Source organism: Daphnia magna, unplaced genomic scaffold (genome assembly GCF_020631705.1).
Source record: "Daphnia magna isolate NIES unplaced genomic scaffold, ASM2063170v1.1 Dm_contigs441, whole genome shotgun sequence".
NCBI lineage: Eukaryota > Metazoa > Arthropoda > Branchiopoda > Diplostraca > Daphniidae > Daphnia > Daphnia magna.
In genome coordinates, this window is record NW_025533326.1 from 16,417 (window position 1) to 44,261 (window position 27,845).

The 27,845-nt window shown below is 38.7% G+C and overlaps 2 protein-coding genes, 1 long non-coding RNA gene and 2 pseudogenes across 3 annotated transcripts; all 5 read right to left on the minus strand.

The window, feature by feature from the left end:
- Nucleotides 1–1,315: 1,315 nt before the first annotated feature.
- LOC116934164 lies at nt 1,316–25,133 on the minus strand (annotated as a pseudogene).
- LOC116932910 lies at nt 8,144–9,428 on the minus strand (annotated as a pseudogene).
- LOC123466412 lies at nt 15,226–16,367 on the minus strand. Its single transcript, XR_006642410.1, has 4 exons — nt 16,204–16,367; nt 16,009–16,138; nt 15,822–15,928; nt 15,226–15,758 (listed from the first exon to the last, which is right to left on the minus strand). It is a non-coding gene; the product is annotated as an uncharacterized LOC123466412 (long non-coding RNA).
- Nucleotides 25,134–25,269: 136 nt separating the features above from the next.
- LOC123468846 lies at nt 25,270–26,400 on the minus strand. The gene is made up of 4 exons (XM_045168028.1): nt 26,374–26,400; nt 26,069–26,314; nt 25,938–25,980; nt 25,270–25,729 (listed from the first exon to the last, which is right to left on the minus strand). The coding sequence occupies exons 1-4, from the start codon at nt 26,380–26,382 to the stop codon at nt 25,383–25,385; spliced, it is 645 nt and encodes a 214-aa protein (XP_045023963.1). The 5' UTR covers nt 26,383–26,400; the 3' UTR covers nt 25,270–25,382.
- A 33-nt stretch (nt 26,401–26,433) lies between these two features.
- LOC123468847 lies at nt 26,434–27,674 on the minus strand (the record flags this gene model as incomplete). The annotated part of the gene is made up of 4 exons (XM_045168030.1): nt 26,434–26,522; nt 26,566–26,998; nt 27,063–27,419; nt 27,474–27,674. Coding segments are annotated over 4 exons (1,080 nt in total), but the record flags the coding sequence as incomplete, so codon positions are not given.
- Nucleotides 27,675–27,845: the final 171 nt, after the last annotated feature.

A 27,845-nucleotide genomic window follows, 5' to 3' on the forward strand; every position in this document is an offset into this window, starting at 1 on the left:
GACCACTCCCGAAATGCGAGGTTTCGTGATGAACCCACATTTCCAACAAACAGAGTCGTTCGGCAACTTCCACAGTGTTTAGACGCGGCAACTCTGTCGGTGCAAATTCTTGAATTTGCTAGAGTCTTCTCACAGTTCTGAAACGTTTAGTAGTGGAATTGTTGAGTGTTAATTCTTTGAGTTATTCGTGCACCTGTCTCTTTCCCTACTCTTAAACTTTGTCTCGTGCTTTCCTCCTTTTTGAACTGTCTGTTTCCCCCGCGTCCCGCTCTCGCTACCACAAGCCGCTTCGTATCGTTTTACCAACGTGCGCTCCCGTAACGCTCGCGCTACATCGGTAAGCTTCCAAATTGCCCTTATTCTGTTTGTCATTATGGTTTGGCTCGTTATTCCCTTAGTCAAGTAAAATACGCGTCTATCATTGTGGGTAATTCGCCTCCGAGTTCACTTAAATTCCAATTCCAAACAATATTTAATTCTTTGTAATACTTCACCCCACAAGGGATGTATTAATTTTCTAGTGAAACCCTCGTAAATGAAGAATGAAATTCTGTGAATTTAAAATATTATAATAGTAATTTTGCAGTAACAATGTAAGAATACCGTAATTACACTATACATTTAGCACAGTTTTAGTGCAGTATAAGACTAGTGAAATACCAGTTGCAATTTCATTTTACAGTAGTTATTTTCTGGGAAATTTATAGTATAAATTAAGTAAACGAATTGTGGCACATATGCGACAGTCATAGTATTTTTATATCATGACAAACAACCAACAGTCATTATGAAACAATGAAAACAAAAAATATATCGGCTACCTAGCACGAGAATTATTGAATTTCCGAGAGATAGCATTTTTTATCATTTTTCATTCACCAAGGATCCAACCACGCTCACCAATTCACAATCGAGAACTCTATCTGTAGGAAAATAACATTACATTGAAAAAGGTACAAATGAAGGATTTCTTTTAAGTGCGAGAATATATAAATAACTGCCACTCACCAATGATATGTTGAAGCTCACAATTTTTCATGGCAATCCTTTTGCTTTCTACAGAGCCTTCTCTCAGATCACTCATTTTGTGCATCGCTAGGTATTGGTCAGAATATAATTTGTCCATTAAATGTGATACAAATTGAGTGTCTGGGCCTTTCACTATCCTACGCAGTACAATGTCAGGTATCGGAAAAGTGTTCTGCAAAAAATAACAACATTTGAAATTGTTATCAATAACAGTGCATAACATGTTAATAAGTAACTTACGTGATCGTATGTAGGACCATCATCTTCATCTTCGATCACGGTTGACGTCAACGGAGCACTGTCAGTGTAATTTGCAAGGGACATTTCTAGCCTTTTACCAGTTTTCCAAACCAAATGTCGGGTAGGCCGTTGAACTGCCTGGTGTGATTGGCTTGTTTAATGATTTTGAAAAATTATCGCCGTTCGACGTACTAAGTGAAGTTAGTTGTTGGCTATTGAAGTTTAACAACAACTTCCTCACGTCAGTTAAAACAGTTGTCTGCATTGACAAGGATTTGTTGATATCTGTAAAGTTTTCTATATAGTGAACGTCTTCCGCATAATAGTGTTTAACATGTTCATACCTTTTTGAAATTTTATTTCCATTTTCAGTTCTTCGATAATTTCATCTTTTTCTTGAAAGCAATTGCTTTCATAACCAGCTCTTTTTGAATTGTTGCCTGTGTGCCCCAATGTAACACAGCTTTGTCGGCCAAAAGGGTTTTTGGTGCATTCAACCTAAGTATAGTGTAAGTATTTTAGTATCTTTAATAAATTTCCTTCAAGAAAAATAATGTGATTACCAATATTTTTGCCATGGTTGAGTTACAGTTGTCAGCCAGTATGTCTTTCACTTGTACTGAAGTATGCTCAGCTGATGTGAGGTCATTTTCCCACGTTGCATCATCAAAAGAATCATCCAATTTTTCCTGTAGTAAATGGCATATTTACAAATAAATTTAAACAATTAGGAATGTAAATCAATTACCTGTGACAGTATACGATCAAAAGCTGTCTTGCGGGCTACACTCATATTTTCTTTATTTTCTTTACTAGTTGTCTTGGCCTTTTTGCTCGTTATCAAATCCTCATAATCATTGGTTTGAGATACTTCAAGGCTAAGTCTACATGGTGCCTGTCGCTTTCACACAGTGCTGCGTTGGTTGATTGGGAGTAGCTTTTGGTTTTGGTCTTTCGTAACCGGTTTACTTGCAATTTTCTTGTTGTCTTCGTCAGCGTCATCTTTTACCTCTTTGTCATAGTTTCTTTCTCCAGGATTTTCAGCAATGTCAGGGTTTGCATTGGCTGCGTACAAACTTTCTTCCCTTTTATTTGTTGATATTCTCTGGTAATCATTTTCCGGATGCAACTTAACAATGGCATCCAGGGTCATTTTCTTGGTGTTAAACAATTGAAAAATACTTTCCAATTATTCCTTGCTGTCTGAAAAAGGAACAGGTTTTGCAGGAAAACGTTTATGGCCGTATAATGAAATTTTAAAAATACCGTTGCTTAGAAGAAGTCTCACTTTAATTTCTCCCGTGGGAATATTACCTTTCGTATGCTTAGCCACCCTCTTCCAATTGATGTTTATATCAGGTATCTGTTTTCGGGCCACCCTAAATTGTGTACGCATCACCGTGTATCGCATCACCCTAAAGCGTGTACTCTAACCGTGTATTTGCTCGACTCCGCCCCATAAAGGAGGGGTTTACAATCGTGTCAAATACACGATTTCCCCTAAATCGTGTCGGAAACCCAAAATTCACCACCAGAGGCACCACTATATACCCAAGATGTTCCTGCTCGAATTTCTTCCCAATGGCCCTAATTTTTAAAAGCTCTTTGATGTGATATTTTTTTTTAATTATTATATTTGAATTAAAACGCACGTGGTACCATTTCAAAATATTGTGAATTATGGAGAGAAAACTTAGAACTAGAACCGTTGTTCTGTCAGAGGAAGGACAAAATATAAGTATTTTATGTACGTTTACTCATTTGTATGTATTTTACTAGTAACTTTGGGCCCGTCCAGGGCCGGGAGATAGGTGGCGCTAGCGTATTTTTAACGCTTTTTTTGCTTTTAACGCTTTCTGCCAAACTGTTAACGTTAAATTTTTGCCCGTCTACTCTTAAAGCTTTCTGCGTTCCCATTTTTTGCCCGCCGACCCGTTCACTGTCTCTACCCGCCAAGATGTCCGCCTAGTTGCCCGTCTTCTCCCTCATAATCTGCACGTCAACCTATTTTGCCTGCCAAAACGACCGCTGTAGGTGCCCGTCGTCCCAATCGGTGGCCCTGCCCGTTTAAACCCTCACAGTCTCAGCCCGTCAAATCGCTACCTGTATCTGCCCGTCTAATCCCTCACAGTCTCTGAACATCGGCCCAATCTCTGTCCACTAAAACGCCCGCTGTAGTGGACCGTCTGCCCTGTCCTTGCCCCCACCCACCCTCTCAATCACAGTTTCTGCTCGTCAACCCACTCGCTGCCCACAAAAAACCCGCTGTAGTTGCCCGTCGGCTCCTTAACAGTCTCTGGCCGTCAATCTCCTTTCTGCCCGTCAACCAACAATGGATCCGCAAAAACACCCAGTATAGTGACCCGTCAATCCTTTTGTTGCCTCTGTTCATTTCTCCCTTCTGAGTATCTGCCCGTCGACCCCCTTACTGCCCGCCAAATTGCCCACTGTAGTTGCCCGTCAATCCACTCTTTGCTTCTGCCCGTCGATCTACTTGCTGCCTTTGCCCGTCACATCACTCACAGCCTCTGTCCATCAACACCCTTTCTGCCCGTCGACGCACTCTTTGTCCGCCAAAACGCCCGCTATAGTTGCCCGTCGACCCTATCGTTGCCTTGCCCGTCCGCCCCTTCATAGTCTGTGCCCGTCAACCCAATCTCTGTACCTGCCCGTCGACTCACTCACAGTCTCTGCCCGTCGACTCAATCACAGTCTCTGCCCGTCGACTCACTCACAGTCTCTGCCCGTCGACCCAATCACTGCCGGCCAAAATTTCCGCTGTATTTTCCCGTCGAATCACTCACAGTCTCTGCCCGTCATCCCACTCACTGCCCACAAAAATGCCCAATGAAGTTGCCCGTCAACTGATATATTGCCTCTGGCTATCTAAACCCTAACAGTCTTTGCCCGTCGACTCCCTCCTCTGCCCGTCAACCCCCTCTTTGCCCGTCGATCAACAATCGATCAGCAAAAATAACCACTGTAGGGGGCCCGTCGACCATATCGTTGCCTCTGTTTACCATCCTCCTCACAGTCTCTGCCCGTCAACCCACTTACTGCCCACCAAAAGGTCCGTTTTAGTTGGCCGTCAACCTATTTATGGCCCCTGTCCGTCGGCTCGCATGCTGTCTCGTCCACCCGTCCTCTCGTCCGATTTCGTCCACCTTTTACGCATCTAGTCTTCCAAAAGCCTCATCCCGCCATTTACCTTAGCCAGTAGCCGGCGGCAACTTACAGCCAATAACAGGATGCGCGCATTGCAAAAGACCCAAAACTCCTCCCACATTTTTCCTTAAATTGTTATAGAGTATAGATTAATAGGAACGTATGGTAGGCAAGAGACTGACGAACACCAATCAATCAAAAAAGGGGAAATCTCTTTCTAGGAAAAAAGGAAAAAATGAAACAGTAAATCTAGATATTTATATATTTACATTTTATATATATTAAACGATCCACAAAATATTTTCTATACAGTTCCCACGCCAGGTATTGGATCACCTCGGTCCAAAAAAGGCGTTTTAACCCGCGCGAGATAAGCCTAACGGTGTCTCGCGCGTGAATTTTTTTTAAATACTAAGATTGCTCAAACGAGGTTAATTTTTTTTTTACCAGAAAGATAAAGAACTAGTCTTTATCTTTCTGATTTTTAATTTGTAAAAAGTATAGTTGTTATATGGGAAAAAGGATCATTTTGAAATATTGGATCACCCCTGATATGTGCTGCATTCGTTGTCCCTACCCGCGGCTATGCCGTCGGGTAACTTGGTTGTAACTTGGGTTCCTTTCTCACCCCTCGACCCTCTCCCATACCCGATATTTTCTGATTTTTTTTCCGGCAGAAAAATAGTTATACATGTGGCAACTAGGGGCGCGTTGTTTTTCTACTTGAAAATCATTCAAATTTAGGGAGCCTTTGTCTCTAAATACGCGAAATCTCACAAAGAATGGCGCATACCCGCGCCCCTAGTTGCCGCATGTATAACTATTTTTCTGACAGGAAAAAATCAGAAAATGACACATAGCCTGCCACGGAAAAATTAATTACCAAAAAGAGATTTAAGTTTTAGCATAAGAAGAGGCCGGAATGAGTAGATTACGTATTTTTACACATAAAAAGCCTAGTTAGTCTTTGATAGTATTATATTTGGTATAATTTAAAAAATAATAAAGAAGACACGTAGTGCCATAAGGAAGCACGGTGGAAAAACTCGCGTTCGGATACTTGTGCACTGATATGCCGGCTAGCGGCTATAAGTGATAAAAATAAAAATAAAATTGCTTAGATACCTTGATCTATTATTAGGTCACAAAATTATTTTCATTGACTTAAATGGATTTTTTAAACCTCTTTTTCTCAATCGCGCTAAGCGCACTCCGTCATTTGAACTCATGCTAAAATGGTCTGAAGTGTTCGGATCCTTTTTAACCCATGTATATTATAATTGATGTATATATTTTCCCTTCATTCTGCGCGCATTTTGTGTGTTCTCGCACAAATAAAGGAATGTTCTCGAACGCAATAAATCACAAGGTTGATATTTTATGTTTAAAAAAATTTATTTCTGTATTGATTAATTTTAACTTCAACAGTTTTACATTTTGCAAGACTTACAAAACCACGGAAATTTAATTGAATTAATGGCCGTTTGTTGAATTTCTGCACATTCCTGGTGATAGTAGTTTTTGCAGGCTGTGCATTGCGCCATCACTCGATATTTGGGTGGGAGTTGCCTACGATCACCAAAATCAGGCATTCTGCAAATACAATAAACAGCTTTTGAAAACTTTTTTTTTGGTCTCCAAGTCGACCAAGTCCTGTTTCCGATGGTTGGAAAAGGGACAATTTTTCCCTCGGATAAACAGTCCATAAGATGAGGACGAAGCTTCTTCACGTCAAATCTCAACTCTGACGGATTTAAGGAATACGCCAGCGCTGTTGCAAATGCTATCGCGTAGAGGCCACAGCTTCTTCCCTCTTTTTGTTTTTCACAATCCATTAGAGCCAATTTTGAGAATTTTCTCAGTAGTCTTTTCGATCTTGACTACACAATATACGACATATTGATCAGGATCGTTGATTCCGTTCCAGTTGCTGTCGTACAGTAACACGAGGTTGTTGGATGTGTACCCTTTTGCTGCGACAACGTAGTCACCCTTGGCATTGTGGACAATTTAAATCCATTTGGAGGAGTTGGCTTGATTGTATTCAATTGTTGTCCCCCATTGGCAATTAAATAGGCCTCCAATTGATGGAAAATCCTTGTGGATTAGCTCCATTGCTGCGTTGACAACTTTTTTTGGAAGCCACCAGTTTGGCCGTCCAATTTCTTCGACCTCATCTCGGTCCAATAGTTCCCCATTTCTTTGGTCGCCAGTCACAGGTTGGTCAAATCGTGATTCGGCTCTCGCAACTTAAAGTTCTATGTCGCTGTCATATTTTGGACACATTTCAATCGTCAAACTTGCGGTTGAAGCAGAGCGTTCATTAGATCGTGAACGTGAGCCGGAACAAGAGCGAGAATGTGAACGGGAGCAGGATCGTGTACGTGAGCGAGAGATGGATCGTGAACAAGAGCTCGAAGAACCACGTAAAAAAGTTCGTGAACGTGAACGAAATCGTTTCCGAGAACGTGAACCTGTGTGTCTTGGTGAATTGGAGCATGGGTCTTTAGTGGATGAACTCGGAAAACTACTGGAAACAGGTTCTGTTACAGTGGCACATCGAGATCCTGGGCGTTGTCTGATGACTTTTGTTACCTCTTTAAATGAAGCGGAAAAAATATATATTATTATATATTTTACATATATTATACATACTATACATTTATATACAGATACATATATTTATGTTTATACTTTATACAATATGTGTTCCATAGATACTATATATAAGAATACCCATATATATAATATATATACTGTACTAAATATATTATACCTATGTATATTATAGTAATAAAAAATAACAAAAGTTTTTGATTTACCAATAACGGTCCCCACAGGTATTTCAGGCGACTTAAGTTGAAACTTGATATCATCATCGGAATAGTAGGTGTTGTCAGACACGTTTAGAAAAAATTAACAATTTCATAACAACTGAATACAAAAATTTTACTTTTTCTTTTAAAACGTCAGTTTCTTTGTTTTCTGCTTGATGTAAATTCGGAAATAAATGTTCAAATCGTAATATTTGATCATAATTCCATTTAGCGCGTGCTGCTTCCCTTTCTTCCTCCCTGCTTGCATCTTTTTCAGGTCCAAAGCTTGTATCGGAATCCATATCTGAAGATTCGTACCAGTCTGAGAAATTCTTTTTCATTTCGTCAGAAGCAATTTTGGCGTGGGAAGCATCGTTCATCTTCTTTTAAAGCAAAAAAGATTTGTGTTAATTGCTTTTTACAGAAAGAGGATGTAACGCACTGTAGTCATCGTTTTCGCTTTCCTACTCTTTTTTTATTGTTTTCATGTTTTTCATGCTTCTTTAATTGTTCAGATTTTCTATCCGATCTATTTCTGCCTCTTCTGTCAAAGGGTTGCATGAAAAGATATCATCTTCAATGTGTGTTTCCCCCTAATGAATATAATTAACATTATGTAGTATTGTTATTTCACACATTTCATATTCAACATTACTACCTTTTTGTTTTTCCTCTGAAATTGCCTGTAGCCATTGGTCTGCTTATTCTTAGTTTTGCCGGATGCTTGTTTCCCTTTAACTCCAGACCGAGAATACTTCTCATTCTTTCTCATCGTGGTTCCATTTTCTCTTTTGTTTGATGCTCTCGGAACATACCCGATTGACATCGTGGCAGCCATTATATGACAACAAGTGACGGTGGATGCACAGGTGCAAGTTTGTTGCGGTTCTCCATTTTTACCAGAAAACAAAGTAACCGCATGTTTCTGTCCACCGTGTGTGGTCACCGAAAAACATTTTTGTAACGGAGCCAAGGAAATCCGGTTTTCTAGTACAATCAACTTTGCTCTACTAAGGACGATGGAACTAGGAACGTATTTCTTGGACGGGCCTATGGGAGCGCTAATCCCCTAAAGATGACAATAAAGTTAAACAAAGTACACTGTATTTCATAAATAACATTCTACTTGCTACCTCGATTAGATCTTTTTTGTCTCTAACAATTCGGTATCCAGATCCAACAACTCACTATTGTCGTCTTCTATGGAGTAATCCTTTCTTAAATGCTCACGCAAAAGCCAATTTTCTCCAGTGGAATGTTTTGCCTTTTTGCATCGAAGCAATAGAAGCCGAACAATTTTGGAATAACCTTCTATGACTTCTTCCTCTCCATACCCTCGATGCTTAACAAATCTCCTTTTCAATAGAGAGTTGAAAGATTCTTGTCGGTTGGTCTGAAGGAGATGGTTTACGCCGTAGTTTGTAAGCGCCCACACTCCCATATTATTCATGTCTGGGTGTATATGTATTTCAAAATACAGCGAAAAATCCTAAAAATAGAAGTATGATGTTAACTTTTCATTTTGACGGAGTTGACGACATACCTTCTTCCAAACATGGCGTTGCAAAATATCAAGACTTGCGCAGTATTGTTTGTAATTTTCTTGATCCAAAAGTTCATAAAATTGCTCGCAGTACTTGGCTGTTTCTGGCTTCGCAGTGATTCCAATACTTTTCAATTTCTTCTTAATATTTCTCCACGCGTGAATATGACATCGAGCGTGACGTATATCTGGAAAAACCTATAAGAAATGAAGAGCATACCAATGTGAATGCATAACAGCTGGATTGATATAATATATATAATATACAATTAGTATGCATTTTTACCTTCTTAAAAGCGTTAACAATCGCAGTTTCCTAATCATTGCACATAAGTACATTTTTGGCGTCTTGTAATGTTGGGATTTCTTCTTTTATGACATTGAAGAAGTATTCGTGACATGACTGAATCTTCCTGGTATGTTTCAAACACGCCAAACCCATTGTTGGCATAGGGTTGTCGGGTAAATCTTTAAATTCCGTGTGTCAAAATGAAAGACTACTCACGAAAAAATTCCCCATATCAAATGTGGTGTCATACTCCATGATGATTGCTAGCAAATCGTTCCGATCAAGTAGAAGTTCGAATTCATGGGCCATTTCCACGAATAATACCAAATAGGAATTACGCATATAGAATGAATAACAATTTTTATAAATTGTGATGCAGGCTTTACGTTGTATTAACTGTTATCTTACAACTGAAACGTATGTATACGTATATTTACTTATTAACATATATATAATATATATATAGTATAAATATATATAATGTATATATACTTAAGTTGTTAATTTAAAATTAATACATAGTATATTGCATACATACTATATACACTTATTATTTCATACACATTGTAAATAATATATATACTATGGGTATATGTATTATATATATATTATATATTATATATAATTTAAATTAAATATATTGTATATATATTATAGTAATATATTGTTTAAAAAATCACACATACAAATAAATGTTAAATAAACTACTTACCGCAATGCATGCACACAATATTCACATCCGGAAACAATTCATGCCGACCTCGTATGCATTGTATTGCGCGTCATGGCTCATGTTTTTTTATTCTCTCGTGTTTCGTTGCGCATATTCAATCTGTTTGATGTCTCTTGGGGCCTGGACTGCTTGTTTTTTCATATTATCTCCAAAAAATTTTAACATGTCTAAATACACTTCAGTAGGCTGATCACCTTCTCTTTCTTTCGCTGTCTCCAACACTGATTTTGCTGTGCGAAAGAAAGGCTTTTGGGTCTTCTCTTCCCGTTTTGCATTTCCGGGGGCATATGTAGGGTTTACGACAGAAAAATTACCTTTGTACACTACCAAAACTTGATTTGGATAGTCACTGTGCATGTATGCTTTTTTGGTGAATTCGGTGGAAAATGATTTCGCCAATTCCCCACAGTTGATACGCAATTTAAAAGTTAAATGCGAAAAGTGCACTTGTACCTTTTCTCGATCTGTCTGTTCAAATTCTTGTTAACCTTCATCGTAAAATTATTTTTTATCCAGGACGTAGTCCACCTCTCCTCTTTGTTGACGCCAATTATATCCGTCCATTCGCCAATCTTGTGCATATTTTTCCCCTTCCCATTGTATCATGAATTGGGAACCTGTTTTAAGGATAAAAAATGTACATTAGATACATATGAAGCATCTCTGAATTGAAACTGTTTCTATAAAAAAGCTCAGTTCACATATCATATTGAATCAATAACATTTATATTACATATGTATGGATTAAACATATATTAACAACAAAATGTATACATTTGACTACATATTACCTGGCTTGGGGCGAATAGCTAGCGAGGGCAATTTGATATCTCTGTTGATAAAAAATTTACGAACACCAGGGTCAGAAAATCTTGAAAAGATATTAAGCATGTAGTCCTTTTCTTTTTTAGTGAAGACTATTTTTAGATCAATCAAGTAATTAAATTAGCAAGGGAATTCAGCTTATGGTTTTTAGCCTAATGATGAGCGAGTGAGTTTCGAGTTTGGCTTTTATTTTACAGTCCAATTGTACTAAAACACTTGTTGCCTCTCAAGTATTATAAACATTGGCTTATTCTGGTTAATGGAATGCACAAGCTACTGTAGAAAAATGTATCTCGCAAAGAAATTTAAGTATTTCGTAAACTATTCTTTAAATTTGTTTCACAAGTTGAGTTGAGTTATTGTACGGTAAAGATCAAGTTAGTTATAACGTTCACCTATTACAACACGTTGTAGATTCTGTGACTTATTGGGGGTGCCCGTGGGCTTATTCGGCATTTATATACGAAGATATAGGCGGAACACTTAAGTAAGCTTGCCATGGGTCTACTCAGATAGGAAAACAAATATTTTCCTCCGTTTTGAAGAAGGCAAAAGCTCGTGACGACGCTAAACTTCATATTCCATTTGCGGAAGACTTCTTCAAAGAAATTTATTATAGATTAGATGTTTCCGTGTCAGGAAACCATACATTGCGAGGGCTGGGTAAAAGTCTTTAAATTTTGTTACAGCCGGAAGACGTTACTTCAATTCAAAACAGACTAGGAAAACAAATGTTTTGCATTGCATGTTTAAGTTACGAAATGCTTGCGGCCAATGGTAAAATCTTTTCTTGTATGTCCTATTCCTCCCGTTTCAAACGTAACAACTCAGTTATTCATTGTGTTGACGGAAATACTTACAGTATTATCAAAATTTTCAAAATTTTTCTTGACTGCACTTGTGCAACTGAAGAACGTTCTTGCTGGGTCTCCAACCCCTCTAATTGTCTTCAAAGTTACTATTTCTTTATTGGGGAAAACATTCCTTTTAAGAGACATGTTTCTATACTCGACGAACACACTTTGATCGATTTGGGCTCTGTAGTAACAAAAATAAATTCTAATGGCTATCATTCCCTAAAAAAGCATTAACGCCACAGGACGTGGTTTCGAAATATTTTCTTCTTCTTTGTGACAACGAAATGCATTGTGTGAGAAACGATATTAGGTTTGAAAAAGATTAATGGATTTGTTGTAACAAAATATACCTGTTAATTGCATGTTTCGGCTTATTATTATGTTTTATTAAGTGAATCTGGTATTTAAAGTTAAAGTTATTACAAGCGTATCCACGAAAAATACATGCATAAAAATATATAAAGTAGAAGTAGAGTGGCAATCAGTAAAAACAATGTGAGTCTCAGTAAGAATATAGTGGCATTAATGCCCAATCTAGTAAAACAGCAATTACTAGTGCCTACTATAGTAAAACAGCAGTTTGTGTCAGTAAATATACAGTGAACACTACTGAAAACAAAGTGTGTCCAAGTAAAAGTGTAGTGGTCACTAGTGAAACAGTAGTGTGTGTTACTAATACTGATATTGAAACAAAGAAAAAAATACGCCCACTTAGTGTTACTTTTATTTTACTGCGTTCACTACAGTAAAATGATAGTTTACTTGGCTACATTATCATTTTATTGTAGTGCAATCTAGTACTTTTTTTACCTGGGGAGCGACAGGTTGCGACTGTCCACCACCAGGATAACGAGCAAGACTGCCCTCGCTGCTTCTTCACCCTCCATCTTTGACTAAGGGAGGAAGTTCACGAGGGCAATAAAACAAAAGAAGTGTGCCACTGCCAAATTAGTCCTTAGAGCTCTAAAAGAGGTGAGTGAGGTGACGGAAATGTAAGGGAGGTTAAGCAATTAGCAAAAAAAAAGCGAGTTAGTTCAGCCAAGGTCAGACAAGTACAGACTTGTCGTCCTTCCGGAGATGGCACGATTGCATACACACACACACACAGACACACAGCAACAAAAATTTTAATCAATTCTAATGACTTCCGTCGTTAACAACTTTAACGGGCTATTCAACAATACAGTCGCAGTTCATGATGCCGTCTCAAGTGTCAGTCACGAACATTTCGTAATGTTTACGTCAGTCGGAACGTCACTCTGCGCAATGTTGCTAATTTCCAATTTCGCAAGCTGACCAAGGTAACCATTCCAACGTTCTTATGGTGCGTGCGCCTCGAACTAGTATTCGCTCCATTCTGCTAGCGATAGTTAAAGTAGTAATAGAAGCCAACAGTCTATGTTACACGACGTTCACAGTCCTCTACCGAGGTAGGAAAGCGACGCCGATCACGCGCACGTTAACAGATCAACTTCATCAATGGGCCTTCGATAACATATTCAATCTGGATCCTTCAGTAGCTCGTTGCTGATGGAATCCAAAAAGGTGAGGTTTACGCTGATCTCGATAGACGGTGCCCACAAGAAAGAGACCACAAAGCGTATTTGTTGTACCGAAGATTAACTTAAGCTATCGAAAAATTATTTTCCCGAAATCGAACACCCCGTACGAAACGTCAAGCTTTGGGTTTTGGCGTACCCAAACTGTTAGCTTCACCAAAGCTTCCCCCACGCTAGCCTACCGATATCAAGCTTGCCGTATGTAACGGTATGCTTGAGTTAGGAAACCTAACAAAGCTCTTGCCTTTTCAAGCTGCACCCGCGCTTGCTTGCAGTTGTCAAGCTTATCGTTTACAGGGTAACTTGAGTTTGGTTAGCTAACAAAACTCTTACTTTATACAAGCTTCCCCCACGCTATAATATAGCTTACAGCTAGGTGTCAAGCTTGGCAAATGAAGGGATTAGCTTGGATTTTGTGGGCTGTTAGTTATAGTATAATAATATTATTAAATAATGAGCGGATTTCAGTTAGAATTATTTATTATGAAAAGTTAGGTTATATTTCTTAAGCTAGTTTTTTAGGAAATCAATCATCTGTTAAAATATTACTTGTCTTAACGATCCGTAATTAGAAAAAAAATAATTTATTTAAATAAAACAAGTTTTTGCAATTTTTAAAAATAACAGAAGAAAGCTCTTTGATATTAACATTAATTATAGCTTATAAGTTATAACAATAAAAAGTAAAAAGTAAGATATTTATGTGGAATGTTTTATTGTGAAGATAAGATATGTTTTGTATAGGATAGACTACTGCTGATTAGTAGTTTAAAATTCTCAAATATTGTGTAAGCCAAATGGATGATTGGAAGGAGCCGCGATTGCGACGCGGGAAACTCTGGTACGAATCTAGTTCCAGGAATTTCTGTTTTCAAGTTGACAGATACAAGCTCGCGCGGCGCTGGCTAACTTAGCTTGAATAACCCAAGTCTGATGCTAGCTGAAAAATCTTACTTTGGATCGGAGCAAATCTAGCTTGTCTCGTGGAAGCTTTCACTCCTTTGGGAGCCTTACGTACGAAGCTTGCGCCCATCTTTTATCTAGCTAACCGTCGCGTACGGGAATCGTTGGTCGCATTTTGCCAATTTGGAACTGCCTGCCATTGACTCAGATCAAGTTGATTTGTTAATCGGCATGGATTTTCAACGAATCATCAGATGACCCAAACAATCGGATCCATTCTGGGTGAAGGCAGCAGCACATCAAACGCGTTTTGTCTGGGCGGTAGCCGGAAATATCCCTCTCAGTTTCGGAATCAGACCACGCAACAAGAAAGCGTCAACCTCCAATCCACGTATTAAACGCCATCGCTTTCTAGTGTAATAGACCAATTCCAATCCCTCGAAACGATCGGTAAATTGCCCAAGTTTAAGTAAAACAAATCTCAATAGGATGAAGGTCGACAGATGATAAATACTGCAGTGTTCAATATCCTTCATCGGTTTCGGCAATTAGATTGAGCTTCCACTTCGCCGCAATATCCCTGTAATCCCAAACAATAGGAATCAAGAGCTCACACATTTCTTCAGTATTGAACACCGCCTCATGGAGCCGTATATATGCGAAATTGCAATCAAATACCGAAACAAAAAAAGCTAACATCGTCAGGCACCGCCGTTCAAGTGAGCAAATCAGATATTAAAGAAACCCCAGGCAAGGTCTGCTACCTACCACACTTTTACGTCATGAACCATAATATACCAGGCAAAATCAGAGTGGTATTCAACGCCGCAGCAAGCTTCCGAGGTTTGTGTTATAACGATCTTCTATTGCGTGGTCCACAATCTATCCCTAGCTTGGTTGGTTTACTTCTACGCGCTAGACAGTATCGTTTCGCACTCTCCGCACACTCTCAGTTTTTGAATTCTACTTTTTCCCTACTTTTGGCTACCATTTGGTAGCGAAATGAAACATGCTACCAAATGGTAGGAAGAACTACCATTTGCTAGAAAAACCGTCGATTTCTGTGAAGTCGACAAAAAGTAGAGCATAGTAGATCCCTTACCAATTGGTCTACCATTCGAAAATATCGCGTTGGTAGGGTGGACTACCATTGAATTCCGGCTACCATTTGCCTTCTTTACTTCTACCTTTTCTTCTACCATTTCTCTACTTTTCGTCCTACTCTTTTCCTTCTTAAATTTATTTTACAAATACGCGCGAAATAGGTTTGGTTTGAAATTAGCACATTGCTTACTGTATTTGGGCATATCACGACTAAAATTTCCTTGTTGATTTGGGAAACATGTAAGGTAGGATAAACGGGTACAAACAGCGAGAAACAGTTTGACAAAACGATTAACATTGCTAGATTTAATTGTTAAACATGACATAGGGAAACGAACAAAGGTCATTTCTTAATATTGAGCAAATTAGGAGAACAACTTTTGGCTGCTATGAATTTAGCTGCATGAAAAAATCAGCAACAGAGGGGCGCACTTTACCAGAGTGGACATTAAATACGTAGCTGTCAAAAAAATAATAAAATGTGCTGAGAAGTTGAGGGTATTTAATGCGAAACATGTGGAACGACGCATAAAGGTTTTTGAAAGCTGTGATGGAACTTGTTCCGCTTGAGATGACTTCTCCTTCACAAACAATGTTGAAACAAACCGGATTCTTAAGCGATCCTACGCAGCACAAAAAGGGTGACTCCTTGAGGTGCGGCTTCTCTTCAATGATTGACAAAATGTCGTCGTTGGCTTGTTTTATAAAAACAAAATGTAGGGTAAAACTGAAACTATAAGAACTATTGTTATCTGTACCTTTATGAAGTAAACAACTCGTTCAATAATTGATTTCTGGCTAACAACACGTATTTTTTTCAGAGACGGAATCAGCCGCAGTAACAAAACTAAAAGTTGTAGGCATTCTGAAACAAATTATGTGAATTAATAAATTATTCTATCCACTGAAGTGCGTGGAAGTAAAACATAAGAAAATGAAAATTACCGTCATCTGTGTCTGGAATTGGAGTGTTTGATCTTCCTGCACTTTTCTTTATCAATGGTCCGTACCCCCAAACAAAAGTTTCTTCAAAGTGTCCCGCTTTCGGAAAGGCCAGGAGAAAATCGCGAAAAATCTAAAAGTTCATGGTGTTATTAGAAAGAGATAAAAAATTTTCGTAAATGTCTATATAGCTATTACTAAATTATGGCAATCTCTGAAGCGAGGATACTCCAGAAGTATCTGGGTAGTAGTCTATTGTCCTTGAGAAATTTGATGCTGTCTGTAGTTATATGTTGAGGCCATATGTTCTTTAATTGTGGCTTCGTTCGAACCCTGTTCAGATAAATGTATTTTCATCCACTCAATCTACGTAAAAAGAAGAATCATATAGATTAAGCTATCTTTATAATAGTACGCAAATGTAATAACCTTGAATTTGTCTTCATCTTCATTGAAAGTAGGATCTTCTCTATCAGCAGTAAGCTCGTCGTCAGGTCTGCGATTTGACTTTGGCTTTTCAGCCGGCCCACTACAATTTATATTTAGTTTTTTTTTCCCTTGAGACCTCAGACTTTGTCCGCATAGTCTTCAAGCGGGTATCGATGAATCCGTTGGTCAGTTTTGGATTGTAATAGTGGGTATAGTTGGTAAAGCTAGAGCCCTCGTGACAGGGGACGGCCAAACATGGAAAAGCTGTAACGATTGCCTTTGCAAGTTTTTCTTTTAGGCTGCTCGGTGGATAAAAATCTTCTTTTCCAGACAGCATGCACATATGGCTCACCAGTATTCGGACTAAAGTTTTTTTTTCTTCTATTTCCAAATACGCTTCGTTACGATCCATAAATGATTTTACTATTTGTCTTCCATCAGATGACTCCTTCAAGATCGAAATGACTGGAAACTTTTCCTGAAAAAAAATGAAACCAATTAACAAATAGATTCTTTTAGTAAATGTTAGGAAAATTAGTAAATGTTATATGAACATATGGATACTTCAGAGTTGCTCAGAGGATCTGCCGCTACTTCAGTAAGTTTTTCAATTGCGCTAATCAGATCATCGTTTCTTTCTTCAAAATCCATTACGCTGTCGTTTGCACATAATCCAGAATGTTTGACACTTTTCCTCAAGAAAGCAGATGCACTTTCAACCACCAGATTCTTTACCAGTTTTTGCAATTTGATGCTATGGCTGATAGACAAATTCAACCCATCTATTTGTTTTTCAGTCAAGGACAGAAGGCATTCTCCATCAATGTCTTCTCCTGACAAAAAAAAAATTATATAAACGATAATTAAAAAATAGAGTTTTCGATAGGAAAAAACCCCAAAAAGACAAGAAGAAAGATTGACGATTTAAGATAGGAGTGCGAAAATTTAGGGGCGGAGGCAATTGAAATGATACGATACTTTTTTAAACCCAATGTCTCGGTGAAACAAAACACGTTGCATCGCCTTCTTTATAATTCTGGAGGATCCATAATGGCTCACAATCCGGTAACGTTTCAAATTTTATTAAGACAAGGCTCTCAGGGAGTGATAATGTTTTAACTTGAAATGAGTGAAAATGATCGTTGAAACATACTGTTCTGCATGATGTTACAGAAAAATATAATGCTTTGTCCTTAACGGCCATTTTACTCACAAGTCCAAATTCAGGGTAGCCGCTGTTGGTTTTAAAACTAGGCTTAATCAAAATGACGGATCCTGTACGATATTTCCTTCCCTTGAATTTGACCCATTTAGGAACTTTAAAATCGTTACGAAACGTATCATAATTTAAATTTTGAAAAACATTTATTGCCCGTAGGCTATTATCGATGGGACCTAAAAAAAAATTGTCGGAATGAAAAATTTCATTGTTCAAAATCGCGGCACAAGATACGGTCTGCAGATGAAAGGCAACACTTTTGGCAATGTTAACAAAATTACAATTGTTATGAGCAACTCGTTTGCATATGTTGTGGTATGCTTCGTAACACATGCACCAATATCGAACCGGTAGGCCATTTTCCCTAATGATGGATGGGTAATGAATTAAATGATGGAATTTATTAATTGGGTTGATATCTGGGAACAACTTGTTAAAACAAAAAAATTTGATTATTCAAGTCTTCAAGTATGAAAGTATGTTCCAAGGCAATACTTGGGGCAAAAACGATATCCATTATCCTATTTAACATTAAAATAAGTTCAAAGTAAGGATCAGCAACTTCTATTAAATCTCCGATGATCAACGGAATCATTCGAATCAAACACCAATTTTGGGAAGCACGTTGCTTTGTGCTATAATTTCCCCTCTTTCGAATTAAAAAATCACTGAATTTTGGCGAAGGCTTGTTTTTTAAATCATAATAGCTATAACTAAAGCGTATCAAACGCTTATTAAGTTCCCCGGCTAGGAAACAGTACTTCCCATCTATTGAAAATTGTCGAAAAACAAGCATAATCATAAAGGGAACTATGCCTTCCAAAAAATCATGCATACAGTCAAGAATTAAATTATTAGCAACGTGGAAAAAAAAGCTTTTGTTCATGTGGCAATTAAATTTAATTCCGGTAAGGGGAGTGGATTGGCCATTTGTCAACTTTGCCTCTCTTGCAGACACATCATAATTATCTTTTGTTCGCATTTCCAATGCACGCGGATTGGAATTACTCTTTATTTAATCCCTGCTTAAGAGGCAAAGTCGGCAGAATTTTGTGGCAGATGGTGACGAAAAGCCAAACAATTCGTGAATCCCCTTTGTGTCGCCGCAAACCGAGGAAATTGTACCATTGATCCGAAATCCTGGGATTTCAGCAATATCTAACAAGATCTCCTCGTTCGATTCAAGAATATCCATTTCTTTAAACAATTCATCAATGATAAATCTAAATTCGGTATTTTTCAAATGTTTACTATAAAAAACCGCAAAGGGATGAATGTTTCCAAACCGTGAATTTTCAAGTGGAGCCAAATTTTCAATTCTAAAACAGAACATCCCCAAATCATGTTTTTTAGTTTTACTCCCAAGCGGATTGGTCACTTCTGTTTCATCAAAAAATAATTGGAATCGAATCGCAGAAGGGAAGGCTTTAAAAAAAGAACTTTTTTTAAAATTATTTGTGTCCCGATGACTTCTAATGAAACCATCATCACTGGCACTTTCCTTAAAATATCTCTCTCGGAATTCTTTTTTAGAGAACATTGTACTTAAAGTATCCCGTAGGGGTATGTACTGGAAAGTTTTATTTTTTGTTTGGGGAAATGAGTTTCCACTGGAGTCAATTCGAACAGGGTTGTTACTTTCTGTTGAAATAAATAGAGTTCTTGGCTCAACAAAATCAAAATTACTTTTGAAAAAACTTGATCTTTTTTTTTCGTATTAAAATTTTTAAGAAGCGACGTAATGGACGTATTATTTTGACGATTATCGTATTTTTCGAAAATGGCCCCAAAATTGTTAGCAATGAAATCTAACGCGGTGTTACAAACTAAATGCTGAGATCTTAGATTTAACAAAAACGACGCTAAATTTCTTTCAAGTTCTCCGTATGCCCAATCGTTTTCGAGATAAGGTTCATTTAACATTTCAATACAATCATCATTGATTGCGGCGCCATCTACTGGACGAGAATCTACGGCGGGATTTGGAAAAGCGAAATTTTCAGCAAAGACAGTATTAACACTTCGTCGACGACTTCCACTACACCGCATTAAATGGTTTCTAAAATTAGAAAATGAATTAAAAATCTCTTCGCATCCATTCTGAGCGCATACAAGTGGAGTTCCACTAGCGCTGCTACAAGTATGTAGAGCGTGTATCGTTCGAAGATGCGAAGTTAAGTTTTTGAATTCCCCTTCGATAAAAGTGCGAGGGAATTTCTTAGCAATACATATAAAACAAAAAAAACCCTCGATATTGGACACAGAGGAAGAAGGTGCCATTTCAGAAAAAAAATCTTAATTATTAATTGCCAAAGTGAAAAAAAAATTATACCGTACCTTTCAGTTTTGCAGCAATGCTTGGATCAAAGCTGATGGAGAGCAGAAACGATTCCAAATCTGTCGCTGTTAGTTCGGAAACATCAATGTTGCATGGCGTACAACTGGCACAGTTAGACGCCATATTCTCCAAAAAGAGAGAAAAGAACCTACAAGGGAACGAACATAAAGATAATTAATAAAAGCAGCAGCTAAAACAGAAACACAACGCTAATTTTTAATACGCACTGTCTGACGCTAAGAACACTACCGAATAAAACCACAAACCCAACTATAGGAAAGGACAAAGTATTTTGAAGGTTAATTTGCAGTGAGGAGGCTAAGTTGCTTAAAAAAAAATAGAACTAAGATCTAATAAATTTAACACAGAGCTTGAAGATAAGAGAAATATTTAAAAAATCAACACTCGAGAAAATCCAAACTGAGGGAGGATGAGCAACACTAGATGCGCTTTAAAACGTTGAAGACTAAATGAAACCGCATGGAAGAGACCGTTAATCAGACTTACCACTCTCAGAGCAATATATGTTACAAAAGTTAAACTCCAGAAAAATCAAAATTATGAGACGATGAGTGGGGAATTCGAAGTGATGAGCGACACAAGACACACTTAAAAACTTGGAGAACACTGAAGACCGCATTGAGAAACCGGTAATTAGAAAGACAGTATACGATCAAAAGCTGTCTTGCGGGCTACACTCATATTTTCTTTATTTTCTTTACTAGTTGTCTTGGCCTTTTTGCTCGTTATCAAATCCTCATAATCATTGGCTTGAGATACTTCAAGGCTAAGTCTACATGGTGCCTGTCGCTTTCGCACAGTGCTGCGTTGGTTGATTGGGAGTAGCTTTTGGTTTTGGTCTTTCGTAACCGGTTTACTTGCAATTTTCTTGTTGTCTTCGTCAGCGTCATCTTTTACCTCTTTGTCATAGTTTCTTTCTCCAGGATTTTCAGCAATGTCAGGGTTTGCATTGGCTGCGTACAAACTTTCTTCCCTTTTATTTGTTGATATTCTCTGGTAATCATTTTCCGGATGCAACTTAACAATGGCATCCAGGGTCATTTTCTTGGTGTTAAACAATTGAGAAATACTTTCCAAGTATTCCTTGCTGTCTGAAAAAGGAACAGGTTTTGCAGGAAAACGTTTATGGTCGTATAATGAAATTTTAAAAATACCGTTGCTTAGAAGAAGTCTCACTTTAATTTCTCCCGTGGGAATATTACCTTTCGTATGCTTAGCCACCCTCTTCCAATTGATGTTTATATCAGGATCTTCAAATGAGATAAATGCGTCATCTTCATAAGAATTACAAAACATGTCTTTTTGGCCTACAAGCAAGGTATCTGTTTTCGGGCCACCCTAAATCGTGTACGCATCACCGTGTATCGCATCACCCTAAAGCGTGTACTCTAACCGTGTATTTGCTCGACTCCGCCCCATAAAGGAGGGGTTTACAATCGTGTCAAATACACGATTTCCCCTAAATCGTGTCGGAAACCCAAAATTCACCACCAGAGGCACCACTATATACCCAAGATGTTCCTGCTCGAATTTCTTCCCAATGGCCCTAATTTTTAAAAGCTCTTTGATGTGATATTTTTACTTAATTATTATATTTGAATTAAAACGCACGTGGTACCATTTCTAAATATTGTGAATTATGGAGAGAAAACTTAGAACTAGAACCGTTGTTCTGTCAGAGGAAGGACAAAATGTAAGTATTTTATGTACGTTTACTCATTTGTATGTATTTTACTAGTAACTTCGGGCCCGTCCAGGGCCGGGAGATAGGTGGCGCTAGCGTATTTTTAACGCTTTTTTCGCCATTTAATTCTGCCAAACAGTTAACGTTACATTTTTGCCCGTCTACTCTTAAAGCTTTCTGCGTTCCCATTTTTTGCCCGCCGACCCGTTCACTGTCTCTACCCGCCAAGATGTCCGCCTAGTTGCCCGTCCTCTCCCTCATAATCTGAACGTCAACCTATTTTGCCTGCCAAAACGACCGCTGTAGGTGCCCGTCGTCCCAATCGGTGGCCCTGCCCGTTTAAACCCTCACAGTCTCAGCCCGTCAAATTGCTACCTGTATCTGCCCGTCTAATCCCTCACAGTCTCTGAACATCGGCCCAATCTCTGTCCACTAAAACGCCCGCTGTAGTGGACCGTCTGCCCTGTCCTTGCCCCCACCCGCCCTCTCAATCACAGTTTCTGCTCGTCAACCCACTCGCTGCCCACAAAAAACCCGCTGTAGTTGCCCGTCAGCTCCTTAACAGTCTCTGGCCGTCAAGCTCCTTTCGGCCCGTCAACCAACAATGGATCCGCAAAAACACCCAGTATAGTGACCCGTCAATCCTTTTGTTGCCTCTGTTCATTTCTCCCTTCTGAGTATCTGCCCGTCGACCCCCTTACTGCCCGCCAAATTGCCCACTGTAGTTGCCCGTCAATCCACTCTTTGCTTCTGCCCGTCGATCTACTTGCTGCCTTTGCCCGTCACATCACTCACAGCCTCTGGCCGTCAACATCCTTTCTGCCCGTCGACGCACTCTTTGTCCGCCAAAACGCCCGCTATAGTTGCCCGTCGACCCTATCGTTGCCTTGCCCGTCCGCCCCTTCATAGTCTGTGCCCGTCAACCCAATCTCTGTACCTGCCCGTCGACTCACTCACAGTCTCTGCCCGTCGACTCAATCACAGTCTCTGCCCGTCGACTCACTCACAGTCTCTGCCCGTCGACCCAATCACTGCCGGCCAAAATTTCCGCTGTATTTTCCCGTCGAATCACTCACAGTCTCTGCCCGTCATCCCACTCACTGCCCACAAAAATGCCCAATGAAGTTGCCCGTCAACTGATATATTGCCTCTGGCTATCTAAACCCTAACAGTCTTTGCCCGTCGACTCCCTCCTCTGCCCGTCAACCCCCTCTTTGCCCGTCGATCAACAATCGATCAGCAAAAATAACCACTGTAGGGGGCCCGTCGACCATATCGTTGCCTCTGTTTACCATCCTCCTCACAGTCTCTGCCCGTCAACCCACTTACTGCCCATCAAAAGGTCCGTTTTAGTTGGCCGTCAACCTATTTATGGCCCCTGTCCGTCGGCTCGCATGCTGTCTCGTCCACCCGTCCTCTCGTCCGATTTTGTCCACCTTTTACGCATCTAGTCTTCCAATCATCCCGCCATTTACCTTAGCCAGTAGCCGGCGGCAACTTACAGCCAATCACAGGATGCGCGCATTGCAAAAGACCCAAAACTCCTCCCACATTTTTCCTTAAATTTTTATAGTATAGATTTTTATAGTATAGATTAATAGGAACGTATGGTAGGCAAGAGACTGACGAACACCAACCAATAAAAAAGGGGAAATCTCTTTCTAGGAAAAAAGGAAAAAATGAAACAGTAAATCTAGATATTTATATATTTACATTTTATATATATTAAACGATCCACAAAATATTTTCTATACAGTTCCCACGCCAGGTATTGGATCACCTCGGTCCAAAAAAGGCGTTTTAACCCACGCGAGATAAGCCTAACGGTGTCTCGCGCGTGAATTTTTTTTAAATACTAAGATTGCTCAAACGAGGTTAATTTTTTTTTATCAGAAAGATAAAGAACTAGTCTTTATCTTTCTGATTTTTAATTTGTAAAAAGTATAGTTGTTATATGGAAAAAAGGATCATTTTGAAATATTGGATCACCCCTGATATGTGCTGCATTCGTTGTCCCTACCCGCGGCTATGCCGTCGGGTAACTTGGTTGTAACTTGGGTTCCTTTCTCACCCCTCGACCCTCTCCCATACCCGATATTTTCTGATTTTTTTTCCGGCAGAAAAATAGTTATACATGTGGCAACTAGGGGCGCGTTGTTTTTCTACTTGAAAATCATTCAAATTTAGGGAGCCTTTGTCTCTAAATACGCGAAATCTCACAAAGAATGGCGCATACCCGCGCCCCTAGTTGCCGCATGTATAACTATTTTTCTGACAGGAAAAAATCAGAAAATGACACAAAGCCTGCCACGGAAAAATTAATTACCAAAAAGAGATTTAAGTTTTAGCATAACCAGAAGCCGGAATGAGTAGATTACGTATTTTTACACATAAAAAGCCTAGTTAGTCTTTGATAGTATTATATTTGGTATAATTTAAAAAATAATAAAGAAGACACGTAGTGCCATAAGGAAGCACGGTGGAAAAACTCGCGTTCGGATGCACTGATATGCCGGCTAGCGGCTATAAGTCATAAAAATAAAAATAAAATTGCTTAGATACCTTGATCTATTATAAGGTCACAAAATTATTTTCATTGACTTAAATGGATTTTTTAAACCTCTTTTTCTCAATCGCGCTTAGCGCGCTCCGTCATTTGAACTCATGCTAAAATGGTCTGAAGTGTTCGGATCCTTTTGGCACCTATGTATATTATAATTAATGTATATATTTTCCCTTCATTCTGCGCGCATTTTGTGTGTTCTCGCACAAATAAAGGAATGTTCTCGAACGCAATAAATCACAAGGTTGATATTTTATGTTTAAAAAAATTTATTTCTGTATTGATTAATTTTAACTTCAACAGTTTTACATTTAGCAAGACTTACAAAACCACGGAAATTTAATTGAATTAATGGCCGTTTGTTGAATTTCTGCACATTCCTGGTGATAGTAGTTTTTGCAGGCTGTGCATTGCGCAATCACTCGATATTTGGATAGGAGCTGCCTACGATCACCAAAATCAGGCATTCTGCAAATACAATAAACAGCTTTTGAAAACTTTTTTTTTGGTCTCCAAGTCGACCGAGTCCTGTTTCCGATGGTTGGAAAAGGGACAATTTTTCCCTCAATAAACAGCCCATAAGATGAGGACGAAGCTTCTTCACGTCAAATCTCAACTCTGACGGATTTAAGGAATACGCCAGCGCTGTTGCAAATGCTATCGCGTAGAGGCCACAGCTTCTTCCCTCTTTTTGTTTTTCACAATCCATTAGAGCCAATTTTGAGAATTTTCTCAGTAGTCTTTTCGATCTTGACTACACAATATACGACATATTGATCAGGATCGTTGATTCCGTTCCAGTTGCTGTCGTACAGTAACACGAGGTTGTTGGATGTGTACCCTTTTGCTGCGACAACGTAGTTACCCTTGGCATTGTGGACAATTTAAATCCATTTGGAGGAGTTGGCTTGATTGTATTCAATTGTTGTCCCCCATTGGCAATTAAATAGGCCTCCAATTGATGGAAAATCCTTGTGGATTAGCTCCATTGCTGCGTTGACAACTTTTTTGGAAGCCACCAGTTTGGCCGTCCAATTTCTTCGACCTCATCTCGGTCCAATAGTTCCCCATTTCTTTGGTCGCCAGTCACAGGTTGGTCAAATCGTGATTCGGCTCTCGCAACTTAAAGTTCTATGTCGCTGTCATATTTTGGACACATTTCAATCGTCAAACTTGCGGTTGAAACAGAGCGTTCATTAGATCTTGAACGTGAGCCGGAACAAGAGCGAGAATGTGAACGGGAGCAGGATCGTGTACGTGAGCGAGAGATGGATCGTGAACAAGAGCTCGAAGAACCACGTAAAAAAGTTCGTGAACGTGAACGAAATCGTTTCCGAGAACGTGAACCTGTGTGTCTTGGTGAATTGGAGCATGGGCCTTTAGTGGATGAACTCGGAAAACTACTGGAAACAGGTTCTGTTACAGTGGCACATCGAGATCCTGGGCGTTGTCTGATGACCTTTGTTACCTCTTTAAATGAAGCGGAAAAAATATATATTATTATATATTTTACATATATTATACATACTATACATTTATATACAGATACATATATTAGATGTGTATACCATAGATACTATATATAAGAATACACATATATATAATATATATACTGTACTAAATATATTATAACTATGTATATTATAGTAATAAACAATAACAAAAGTTTTTCATTTACCAATAACGGTCCCCACAGGTATTTCAGGCGACTTAAGTTGAAACTTGATATCATCATCGGAATAGTAGGTGTTGTCAGACACGTTTAGAAAAAATTAACAATTTCATAACAACTGAATACAAAAATTTTACTTTTTCTTTTAAAACGTCAGTTTCTTTGTTTTCTGCTTGATGTAAATTCGGAAATAAATGTTCAAATCGTAATATTTGATCATAATTCCATTTAGCGCGTGCTGCTTCCCTTTCTTCCTCCCTGCTTGCATCTTTTTCAGGTCCAAAGCTTGTATCGGAATCCATATCTGAAGATTCGTACCAGTCTGAGAAATTCTTTTTCATTTCGTCAGAAGCAATTTTGGCGTGGGAAGCATCGTTCATCTTCTTTTAAAGCAAAAAAGATTTGTGTTAATTGCTTTTTACAGAAAGAGGATGTAACGCACTGTAGTCATCGTTTTCGCTTTCCTACTCTTTTTTATTGTTTTCATGTTTTTCATGCTTCTTTAATTGTTCAGATTTTCTATCCGATCTATTTCTGCCTCTTCTGTCAAAGGGTTGCATGAAAAGATATCATCTTCAATGTGTGTTTCCCCTAATGAATATAATTAACATTATGTAGTATTGTTATTTCACACATTTCATATTCAACATTACTACCTTTTTGTTTTTCCTCTGAAATTGCCTGTAGCCATTGGTCTGCTTATTCTTAGTTTTGCCGGATGCTTGTTTCCCTTTAACTCCAGACCGAGAATACTTCTCATTCTTTCTCATCGTGGTTCCATTTTCTCTTTTGTTTGATGCTCTCGGAACATACCCGATTGACATCGTGGCAGCCATTATATGACAACAAGTGACGGTGGATGCACAGGTGCAAGTTTGGTGCGGTTCTCCATTTTTACCAGAAAACAAAGTAACCGCATGTTTCTGTCCACCGTGTGTGGTCACCGAAAAACATTTTTGTAACGGAGCCAAGGAAATCCGGTTTTCTAGTACAATCAACTTTGCTCTACTAAGGACGATGGAACTAGGAACGTATTTCTTGGACGGGCCTATGGGAGCGCTAATCCCCTAAAGATGACAATAAAGTTAAACAAAGTACACTGTATTTCATAAATAACATTCTACTTGCTACCTCGATTAGATCTTTTTTTGTCTCTAACAATTCGGTATCCAGATCCAACAACTCACTATTGTCGTCTTCTATGGAGTAATCCTTTCTTAAATGCTCACGCAAAAGCCAATTTTCTCCAGTGGAATGTTTTGCCTTTTTGCATCGAAGCAATAGAAGCCGAACAATTTTGGAATAACCTTCTATGACTTCTTCCTCTCCATACCCTCGATGCTTAACAAATCTCCTTTTCAATAGAGAGTTGAAAGATTCTTGTCGGTTGGTCTGAAGGAGATGGTTTACGCCGTAGTTTGTAAGCGCCCACACTCCCATATTATTCATGTCTGGGTGTATATGTATTTCAAAATACAGCGAAAAATCCTAAAAATAGAAGTATGATGTTAACTTTTCATTTTGACGGAGTTGACGACATACCTTCTTCCAAACATGGCGTTGCAAAATATCAAGACTTGCACAGTATTGTTTGTAATTTTCTTGATCCAAAAGTTCATAAAATTGCTCGCAGTACTTGGCTGCTTCTGGCTTCGCAGTGATTCCAATACTTTTCAATTTCTTCTTAATATTTCTCCACGCGTGAATATGACATCGAGCGTGACGTATATCTGGAAAAAAACCCTATAAGAAATGAAGAGCATACCAATGTGAATGCATAACAGCTGGATTGATATAATATATATAATATACAATTAGTATGCATTTTTACCTTCTTAAAAGTTAACAACCGCAGTTTCCAATCATTGCGCATAAGTACATTTTTGGCGTCTTGTAATGTTGATTTTTTGAAGA

Coding starts and splice junctions, on each gene's coding strand:
- LOC123468846 (XM_045168028.1), bottom strand. Junction 25,981..26,068: donor CTGACGTTTTAAAAGAAAAA/GTAAAATTTTTG, acceptor GATGATATCAAG/TTTCAACTTAAGTCGCCTGA. Junction 25,730..25,937: donor ACCTGTGGGGACCGTTATTG/GTAAATGAAAAA, acceptor CTTCATTTAAAG/AGGTAACAAAGGTCATCAGA.